The sequence below is a fragment of the Arachis ipaensis genome, chromosome B07 (genome assembly GCF_000816755.2).
Source record: "Arachis ipaensis cultivar K30076 chromosome B07, Araip1.1, whole genome shotgun sequence".
In the NCBI taxonomy this organism is placed as follows: domain Eukaryota; kingdom Viridiplantae; phylum Streptophyta; class Magnoliopsida; order Fabales; family Fabaceae; genus Arachis; species Arachis ipaensis.
Window position 1 is genome coordinate 110017225 of NC_029791.2, and position 11334 is coordinate 110028558.

The 11334-nt window shown below is 40.0% G+C and overlaps 1 protein-coding gene across 1 annotated transcript; it reads right to left on the bottom strand.

Annotated features, from left to right (window-relative positions):
- LOC107607626 lies at positions 10089 to 11075 on the bottom strand. The gene has a single exon (XM_016309556.1). The coding sequence runs from the start codon at positions 11073 to 11075 to the stop codon at positions 10089 to 10091; it is 987 nt and encodes a 328-aa protein (XP_016165042.1).

The following is an 11334-nucleotide window of genomic DNA, read 5'->3' on the forward strand; positions in this document are numbered from 1 at the left end:
CTACGCGTACACGTGACCAGGATTTTCACTCATCGACGCTGATACGTAAAAAATTATTTTCACGTAATTACCGGCAAGTATACCGGGTCGTATCAAGTAATAAAACTCACTAAGAGTGAGTTCAATCCCACGGAGATTGGTAGGTTAAGCAACTTTAGTTAAATGGTAGATTTAGTCAAGCAAACATGGTTTTGATTTCATGAGATTTGTGATTTTTGAACATAATTACAAAGATTAAATGACAAGGAATCTAAAGAATTGCAATGAAGAAAGAAAATAAAAGTAAATGACTAAAACTTAAAGTGCAAGAAACTTAAATGACATGGAAAATAAATTGCAAGAAAGTAAAGGTTGCAGAAATTCAAAGAACATAAGAGTAAATAGCAAGAAATAGAGAAACAGAATCTAAATGACAAGAATAATAAATTGCAAGAATGTAGAAGGGAATTGGGTAATGGGTATGCAAACAACTAAAGAACAAAAGAAGTGAGAAATAATGATGGAGAGATCATTAGGGATCGGAGATGCAAATTTTCATGAATTGATGTTGATCAATTCCTTCTCAATCATGGGTATAGATCCATGGCAAATTGTGGGTAATTGAGTTCCAATCTCTTGGTAACTCAATTTCTCTCAACACAACCAATTTCCACTCTCGTGATCTAATTGTTCATGAGAAGAGATGAAGTTCATTTTCTAATCCAAGCCACACAACTTCCAGAATCTCAACTAAGGAAGGTTACATCTCACATACCAACCAAAGTATATTGATCAAGGAAATCATGAAAGGATGAATTCTAAACTGAATTATGTGACTCCTTTCTCAAATTCACCACATAATTCATATAGATTAATCTCTCTCTCGATGGTGATTGAATCTATGAAGAACAAGAGTTTCCTTTTAGATGAACCACTTGAATTGAGAAGGAAAAGAAAAGTTATCAACTCATTCAAATGAGAAGAGCTCCTCCCCCTAATGAAAATGGGGTTTAGTGAATCATAGCTCTAAATTCAACAACAAATGCAAAAGTAAACATTAAAATTGAGTAGAGAAGTGTGAAGAAGAAGAAGAAGTTCTTTAAAACTGAAATTCAAAATTACAAGAAAAACAAAATAGAGAACGGGTGAGAAAATGTCTAAGTCTAAAATAACAAGTCAAAAGCCAAAAAAAGTAAAGTAGAAGTAAAAGTCCCTAAAATATCAAACTCTTCTCTATTTATACTACTCCTAAAACTCCTTCAGAGGTCTTTAATTTGGGCTAGCAATGTGGGCTTTCTCTTTGTTAAATTTCTGGTTCAATTGAAGAAGTGTTGCTAAACAAGGAAGGAGGAGTTCATTCATAATGCTTCTGGCCCAATGACTTGGCATTATTGCCAATAACTCTAGGCTTAATGCACGTTGGCAAGGTGCATGGTTTTTTCCTGGGAGTGAGCTTTGAGACTTGGGCGTTGTTAGCCCAAGTTGTTGCTAACAACTTGCTTTTCTTCTTCTTGACTCTACTCTCATGCTTAATGTTGCCCAGAATTTGAGTATCAATCCTCTGCTTCAATATGGACTATCATACATCATTGGAAAGCTCAGAGTGTCTTCTTTCTAATGCACTTAGAATCATCTCAATTGGATTTTTCTAGCTCAAGTTATGCTTTCTCAAAGAAGGTAAGGTCAAGCTGCCAAGTTGTTGCTGAAAACGCCCCTTTCTTCCCAAGTTGGCAACGTGCCAAGCCTCCCAAGGCTACAACAATGGGCTGGCGTTGTCCTCAAACACGCCCCCTTGTTAGCACGTTGCCAACATGCTCGTGCTCCCCTCCAGGGCTACTTTCTAGCTTCCTTAAATTCCAACCTCATTTTCTTATTTTTTGTGGCCTAAAGATGACTCTTATTCAAGCTTCCATTTCATGCTTCACTATATACTATTATATATGGTTAGAAAGCTCTGAATGTCAGCTTTCCAATGCAACTGGAATCACTCAATTTGGATCTCTATAACTCAAGTTATGCTCCATTGAAGGAGGTAAGGTCAGGCTGCCAAGTTCGCTGGAGTTGTTGCTGAAAACGCCCCTATATCTCCAAGTTGGCAACGTTGGCTTCCTCTCCTGGACAGCCTCCATGCTTGGGCATTGTCACCAAACACTCCAACTCTTCCTGGAGTTGGCAACGTGCTCGAGCCTTCCTCAAGGCTCCATGCTTGTTGCTTGGCGTTGTCGTTGAACACGCCTATGCTTCCTGGCGTTGGCAACGCCAGCTTCTTCTCTCCCTGGGCCAACCTTGCTTGTGTACGTTGCCAAGGAACACGTTCCCTTGTCCCTGGTGTTGGCAACGCCAGCTTCCCCTCCTCCTGGGCCAAGCCTTGCTTGTGTGCGTTGCCAAGGAACACTCCAATGTAGTAGCACGTTGGCAACGTGCTCGAACTTCTCCTCTGGGCAAAATCTTCTAGCTCAGCATTACCTTGAATAACGCTTCTTCATTCCCACGTTGGCAACGCCCTCGAGCTCCTCCCTAGCCCAATTCTTTGCTTGCCTGCGTTGCCATCAAACACTCACTCCTTTCTCCAAGTTGGCAACGCCCAAATGTGCTCTCCAGGGCTGCCTTGCGTTGCCATCAAACACTCCCCCCTTTCTCCAAGTTGGCAACGCCCAAATGTGCTTCTCCAGGGCTGCCTTACATTGTTGGGCGTTGTTGATGGACACTCTAGTTGAAGTGCAAGTTGGCAACGTGCAAATCCTCTTTGTTCACTCTCCAGGGCTGCCTGGCGTTGCCTAGGAACACGCCTATGGTTCCTGGCGTTGGCAATGCCAACATGTGCTCTCTAGGGCTGCTTGGCGTTGCCTTCAAACACTCACCCTTTCTCCAAGTTGGCAACGCCAACAACTCCTCTTCTTCTTGCCCAACTTGCTTCTTGAGTTGTTGCCAAGCACTCCAATGTAACTCCAAGTTAGCAACGTGCATAGTTCTCACAGGAGACCACTTTCTTGCAAGGTTGTTTGTGCTCTTCCTCAAGTAAGGCTTCACTGGCGTTGCCAACTTGAATCCCAAGTTGGCAACGTGCACATTGCTATTCCTGAGGGAGTTATTAGCCACTTGCTTGCTTCATTCTTGCTTCAATGCTTTATTGTTTTATCACCTATCATTGACAAAGGAAATTGCTTCAAAGTCTTACCAATTCATGCAATCAATTTCATGAGATTCATTCATAGTCATTCATTTAAGCATTCCTTGAATCATTTGCATGAATTTGGCTACAATTAACATGGTCCTTGGTATTCTTATGCATGAAAACAAAACTCATAAGAACACTTGTTTAATTCAAAGAAAAATGAGTGAAACTAAGCTAAAACTAACTAAATAGACTAGCTAATGTAGCAAATATGTGAATGCATCACAACACTAAACTTAAAATATTGCTTGTCCTCAAGCAAGAAATAGAATAATTTGGCCACAGAATTTAAGATGCAAGAGTTGAATATCTTAACAGAGAAGAATTCTCCCATAGAAAAAAAATGTCATCCTCAATTGTGTAGTCAGCTGTTTAGTGGAACTGATCAAGGCTAATCTTAATTTCCAGTTGAAATGCTTGCTCCATTACTAGGTTGATTAGTTTTACTAGACTCTTTTTCTTTACCTCAGCATATAGTCCTTAAGTTATTCTTTTCTCTACTTCTCTTTTCTCCTTTTTTTTTCACTTTTCCTTTATTTCAATTGAGCTAAAAATCTTGTCTTAAGGCGGCTCTTTAGCATAAGCTTTCAATCAACAATCCCAAACCAGTTGGTTTAAGTTGTTAAGTGTTGAAGCACTCTTAAAGATTTACTAACTCAAGCCTCTTTCCTTAACACATTCAATCACAGGCATATAACATTAAAATTTTATTTGGATAGTGGTGTCCAGCACCTCTTTGGATTGCTAAATGTTTTGTTATAGAGCTACTCTTGAATGTGAGTTTTCAATCGATAATCCCGAGTTAGTTAACTCAAGTTATCGGGTGATGAAGCACCCCTCGGATTTACTAGCCCAAGTATGTCTCCTAACATCAATCACCACAGACACATATCCAAATTTCGTCATTGATGCCTAGCCTTTCATTCCTTTTGTTCTTTGTTTTCTTTATTTTTTTCTTTCAAATTTTTTGTAATACTTCATTGTCAAGGATCTTTTGTACTTCTAACTTCTTGAGTCTTATATTCCTTAACCAACTAGTTTTTTTTTTTTTGTAAGCAAGCATCTTAACTCCTTTTGATTTCTTGAGCTCTTGATTTTGTTCACAATGAAAGCATATATGTACTAGCACTTTGTATTTGACTATCTTATTCTCTTAGGCTAGATTTCTCTCTGTTCTTGCTTAAACTACATCTCTTATTCCATTGTCAAGTGAAAATACTTAAGACAAGCAAACATTCCAAGCATGTGAGTGATACATGAAATATGCAAGATAACTGATAATGCATAAAGGAAAACAACTTAGAAGGTACACCATATTTTAGACATACATCTTCTTTATTTAATAAAGTACTAAAGAAAAGAACTCCACCACCTTTAGTCTTTATATCCCTTCCCTTTGCCTTTTGGATCTTCTTTCTTTTTCTTTCTCATTTCTCCTTGTTGTTTTGTTGTTGAGTCCCCCTCTTCTCTTTGCCATACCCCTGAGCTTATCATGGTCTCCTTTAGCCTCTCAGCATTGAATCTCACCCTTGCAAGTTCTTGCTCTTCGAATACCTTGCGCGCTTCATTAAAATGTTTGATTTATGGGTTGAGCAATGGGGGTGCTCCACAAAGGTAGCTGAGTTGCTCTTGGGTGCATATATCATAGTCAAGTCTATCTCTATGTCTGGCTTCCCTGAACATTCTGCTTTCATTGAATTCTCTGTGAAATGCATCATGTCTAGTATCCAACCTATGAAGGAGCTCCCTTTGTTGAGCTTGCTCTTTCCTTAGTTGCACTTGTTCCTGTATTACTTTTTCCATGGATCTTTCGTGTTCAACAGTTGAATTATTAATGGCTTCATACATTTTGGCATATTGTTCTTGTTGTAGTTCCATCATGTGTATGGTATTCATTTTGCTGACTCATCCATTGAACTTGAACTTCTCTTTGCTGATTCGTTATCTGCCAAAGGTCCCTTTGTTGTTGAGCTTGTTCTTCTTGGCTCCTTTGAATTTGTGAATATTTCCCAGAGAGTCCTTCCAAAGCGGCTTGGAGTTGATTCATGTTCAAGGTACTTGTATCTTCCATTTCTTGGGGTTCTTCTTCTTGTCTTGCTTCTTTCCTTTTCTTTTTTCTTGCTAAAGGTTGCCTCTCCAATTGGGTTGTGGTGATAAATTCCAACCTTTCCCTGGTGAGGGGTTTTCCAATAGAGACCACGTCAGTTTCTTCAAATTCTTCGAGAGGCACTCTAGCTTCTTCACATAAGCGCAGAATAGTACTAGGATATCCTAGCCAGCTGTCCTGTTTGACCTTTTGAGCTATGTCAATGATGTTCTTGGCTATAATTTCTCCAACATTGATCTCCCCTCCTTTCATTATGCAGTGGATCATTATTGCTCTATTCACTGTCACTTCAGAATTATTTGAAGTAGAGATCAATGATCTCCTCACTATGTCATGCCATCCTTTTACTTGAGGTATGTGATCACCTCTCCTGAGTTTAAGTGGTTGTCCATGTGAATCCAACACCCAATCCCTGCCTACTCTGCATAAGTCACTCAACACATCCACATATCTTGGATTATTTTCAACCCTTTCCTCATAGCTAGCTTGTTTGAACCGTTTTGGTTTGACCTTTAACACCCTGTTGATGGCGTTTGGACTAAAGTCAACCGTCACCCCTCTTACATAACTCATGTATGGTTCTTCATCATCAAATTCTCTTATCACATTAGTGTAAAACTCATGGATGAGAAGCATGCTCACTTGTTGGGGTTGGTTGCAGAGAAGCTCTCATCCCCTCTTCCTAATTATTTTTTGTATCTCAGAATATTCCTCCTTTCTTAGCTTGAAAGGTAACTCCGGGACAACATCTTTGCCTGACATCCAACTAAAGATGCGCTCATTGTGTTTGGATTTGAATCTCCTTCGATCAAAGTGGCTTTGTCCTTCATCTTCTCTCCTAGCTCTTGATGATGAGGCCATTGAAATTCAATTGCAAGGGTCAAATCTTCCAACACCAAACTTAGATGAATGTTTGTCCTCAAGCATAAAGAAAATGTTTATGAAGGGGTGCAGGTGGATATGGTGACTAGGTAAGGGGAATACAATGTTGAGATTGATTGTGAGAGGGAATGAAGAAGAAAGTGTTTCGGATAGGTTAGGGGGATTTTGATGAACTATGGTGATGGAGAGTAGGAGATATAGAAGTGAGGGTAAAGTGAGGTTTGATGATTGTGGTTGGGGTGTGTTGGAGTCATATATATGATGGGGGAATGGACTTAATGGTTCGGTTACAGCATGGGGAGCATGCTTCTTCGTTGCCAATGCAAGCTAAGGTGTTTTGCTCAATGCACACAATCCAAGGTACATGTGGGTGCACAAAACCCAAGGCACATGTAACTCCTACTTTCTTGTGAGCTCCTTTTCAAGATTCTCCCATCACTACTTTCTTTTACCTTCCTGCAAGAAGAATATATAGGCTTTAGGATTGCTTGTAAAAATTGGACTCATACTAAAGAAATTCAACGAGAACATGATGCCAATAATGAAAATTTCTTTTTTTTTAATGGTTGCTTTCATATAACTAAAATAAATGATTGCACTTTCATGGTCTAGCACTTTCGTGTATGTATGCACACCAAACTTAGTTTGTGACTAAGTGTTGTAGAACAAACTTTTGCCATTACTTCAAGATTGGCCACACCAAACTTAGTGCCTTGCATACACTATGTGCTAGTTTACTCTTTATTCTCTTAGATGTATATGATGCAACTTCTCATTATTGATTACTAAAGTATGAAAATAAAAGACTCATGTGCATGGGTTGCCTCCCATGAAGCGCTTGTTTATTGTCCTTAGCTTGACAATGCAGCTTCCTTGCTCATGCTAAGAGTTGCACACTCTCTTCATTGCTCCAGGGGCCACCAAGATAAAGTTTCACCCTATGTCCATTGGCTGTGAAAGTCTGTTTTGAAGCCTCATCGAGTAATTCCACATAGCCATGAAGAGATACTTTGGTGATGGTGTATGGACCAGTCCATCTAGACCTTAGCTTCCCAGGGAAAATCTTTAGTCTTGAGTTGAATAACAACACCTTTTGGCCTGGTTCGAATGTTCTTTGGGATATCCTCTTGTCATGCCACCTTTTTGCTCTTTCTTTGTATATTCTGGCATTTTCATAGGCTTCCAATCTGAACTCCTCCAATTCATTGAGTTGTAGTAACCTCTTTTCTCCTGCTGCTTGAGCATCTAAATTCAAAAGTTTGGTGGCCCAAAAGGCCTTGTGTTCAAGCTCCACAGGGAGATGGCATGCCTTCCCATACACCAGCTGAAATGGAGATTTTCCTATGGGGGTTTTGAATGCTGTTCTATATGCCCAAAGTGCATCATCCAGCTTCCGAACCCAATCCTTTCTTGTTGCTCCCACAGTTTTCTCTAAGATCCTCTTTAGCTCTCTGTTAGCAAGTTCAGCTTGCCCATTTGTCTGTGGGTGATAAGGTGTGGCCACTTTGTGAGTAACTCCATATTTGTGGAGTAGAGAATTTAATTGCTTGTTACAAAAGTGGCTTCCTCCATCACTTATAAGTCCTTTGGGCACTTCAAATCTTGTGAAGATGTTTCTCTTTAGAAATTGCAACACTACATTAGTATCACATGTAGTGGTGGCTATTGCTTCTACCCATTTTGAAACATACTCCACTGCCACCAAAATGTATTTGAATGTGTAAGATGGAGGAAAGGGTCCCATGAAGTCTATTCCCCACAAATCAAAGAGTTCCACTTCCAAAATGAACTTCTGAGGCATCTCATTTTTCCTTGTCAAACTCCCTGTTCTTTGACACTCATTGCAGTGGCTCACAAAGTCTCTAGCATCCTTGAAGATGGAAGGCCAGTAGAAACCACTTTGAAGTACCTTTGCAGCAGTCCTCTCAGCTCCAAAATGGCCACCATAGCTTGTGTTGTGACAATGCCATAGTATGTCCTTCATCTCAACCTCCGGTACACACCTTCTTATCATTCCATCTGGGCATTTTTTGAATAGAAATGGTTCATCCCAGAAGAAGAACTTGGCTTCATGCAACAACTTTTTGACTTGTTGTTTTGTGTATTCTTGTGGTATGATCCTTCCTGCCTTGTAGTTTGCCATGTCTGCGAACCAAGGAACATGTTGAATCTGCAAGAGGTGCTCATCTGGAAATTCTTCATTTATTGATTGAAGGTTGTCTTGACATGTATCTTGTGGCACCCTTGATAGATGGTCAGCAACTTGATTTTCACTACCCTTTCTATCCTTTATCTCAATGTCAAATTCTTGTAGGAGTAGTACCCATCTGATTAGCCTTGGTTTAGCATCCTGTTTTGACATGAGATACTTAAGAGCAGCATGGTCAGTATATACTAAAACTTTAGATCCAATCAAATATTGTCTAAACTTATCAAAAGCATATACCACAGCTAGCAACTCTTTCTCTGTTGTAGTGTAATTTCTTTGAGTCTCATTCAACACTTTCCTTGCATAGTAGATAACATGAAGCTTCTTTTCCTTCCTCTGCCCCAACACAGCACCAATTGCAAGGTCACTTGCATCACACATGAGTTCAAAAGGCAATCCCCAACTTGGGGGTGTGATGATTGGTGTTGTGGTTAGCTTAGCTTTTAAAGTTTCAAAGGCATGTTTACATTCATCATCAAAGAGGAAAGGGTTGTTTACCACTAGCAGATTGCTCAATAGTTTTGCTATTTTGAAAAAATCTTTGATGAATCTTCTATAGAATCCAGCATGCCCTAAGAAGCTTCTAACAGCTTTCACACTAGTTGGTAAAGGAAGTTTTTCTATAATTTCTACTTTTGCCTCATCAACCTCTATACCCTTTCTTGAAATTTTGTGACCAAGAACAATGCCTTCGGGTACTATGAAATGGCATTTCTCCCAGTTTAAAACCAAATTGGTTTCTTGGCATCTTTTCAAGACTAGGGTAAGATGGTGCAAGCAAGTATTGAAAGAATCACCAAAGACAGAGAAATCATCCATAAAGACTTCAATAAATTTTTCTACCATGTTCGAGAAGATTGATAGCATGCATCTCTGAAAGGTAGCTGGGGCATTACACAATCCGAATGGCATTCTCCTGTAAGCAAAGACTCCAAAAGGGCAGGTAAAAGAGGTCTTCTCTTGATCCATGGGGTCAACTACGATTTGGTTATACCCAGAGTATCCATCAAGGAAACAATAATAAGCATGGCCAGCCAGCCTTTCCAGCATCTGATCAATGAAAGGCAGGGGGAAGTGGTCCTTTCGTGTGGCATCATTCAGCCTCCTATAGTCAATGCACATCCTCTATCCAGTCACTGTTCTAGTTGGAATAAGCTCATTCTTCTCATTAACAATGACAGTCATCCCACCTTTCTTGGGTACTACTTGAACTGGGTAACCCATGGACTGTCAGAGATGGGGTAAATGATCCCAGCTTTACATAGGTTTAGCACTTCTTTTTAAACCACCTCTTTCATTGTGGGATTCAATCTTCTCTGAGGTTGTACTACTGGTTTAGAATTTTCCTCCAAGAGTATTTTGTGCATGCATATGGCAGGGCTTATGCCTTTCAAGTCATCAATGGTCCATTCCAGCGCCTCTTTGTGAGCTTTCAAAACTACAAGTAGCTTTTCCTCTTCCTTAGCACTCAATGTAAAATTGATGATCACTGGAAAACTGTCCTTTTCACCAAGAAATTCATATTTAAGATGAGGGAGTAGTGGTTTCAACTCTTGTTGTGGTGCCTCTTCTTTCTTAGTTTCACTTGGTTCCTCTGGTGCTTCCATTCTGTTCTCTTCTTGTCCTTGGGGGTTTTGAACTTCCTCCTGTTTCACTTGATGGTTCATTTCAAGTACTTCTTCAACTAAAGAATCCACCACATCAATCCTCATGCAACTCTCTTTCTCAACGGGGTGTTACATTGCCTTGAAGACATTTATGGTCATTTGCTCATCATGTACTCTGAAAATCATCTCTCCTTTTTCCACATCAATGATTGTTCTAGCTGTAGCCAAAAAGGGTCTACCAAGGATAACTGAGTTGCTCCCCTCTTCGTCCATATCTAGGACCACAAAATCAGCTGGGAATATGAAGTTTCCCACTTTCACCAAGAGATTCTCAACTACACCATTTGGTATTTTGATAGATCTGTCAGCAAGTTGTAGTGACATCCTTGTGGGTTTCAATTCTTCTATCATCATTTTCTTCATCATGGTAAGGGGCATTAAGTTAATGCTTGCTCCCAGGTCGCAGAGTGATTTGTCAATGGCTATACTCCCAATTGTGCATGGTATAAGGAAGCTGCCTGGATCCTTGAGTTTTGGTGGTAGTCCCCTTTGAATAATGGCACTACACTCTTGAGTGAGAATCACTGTTTCTTTCTCTTGCCAACTTCTCTTCTTGGTGATTAATTCTTTAAGAAACTTTGCATATAGTGGCATTTGTTCCAAGGCCTCCACCAATGGGATGTTGATTTCAAGTTTCTTAAAGATTTCCAAGAACCTTGGGAATTGTTGATCTTTCGTTCCTTTATGTATCCTGGTTGGATATGGAAGCTTGGGTACATAGGCTTTCACTCCTTCATTCGTGTCCTCCTGTTGTGGCTTTACACTCTCCTTGTTATTGGGATGGTTGTCTGGAGTGGGTGTCTTGCTTTGTGGCTTTTCATCTTCCTTGCCCTCTTGAGTTGTTGCTATCTTGTCTTCATCTTGCTTTCTTGATGTGCCTTGCTCTTTGAGTTTTATTGCTTCCTTGTTAGGACTTTCTCCAATTACTTTGCCACTTCTCAACTGAAGAGCTTTGCATTCTTCTCTTGGGTTGGACACTGTGTCACTTGGGAGGATATTGGTTGGCCGTTCAGCTTGTTTAGCCAATTGTCCCACTTGTCGTTCAAGGCTCTTCATGGTAGCTTCATTTCTCTCTTGCACTTTGACCAAGCTTTGAGTGGACTGAGCAATTGCTTGTATGGCTGCCTCAGGACTTGAATTCTACTTTCATGATGGTCTATTGGTGGTATGATGGGGGTGGAATGTGGTTGCTGGAAGTTATTTGTAGGGATAGTGTGGTAGTTTTGGGGGTTAGATATTGGTGCAGAGATGCTATTTTGATGAGTTTGTGGATTGTGGTGAGGTGGTTGATATGTGTTTTGTGGTTTCTTGTATT

Coding starts and splice junctions, on each gene's coding strand:
- LOC107607626 (XM_016309556.1), bottom strand. CDS start 11,075: ATGAAGAGCCTTGAACGACAAGTGGGACAATTGGCTAAACAAGCTGAA.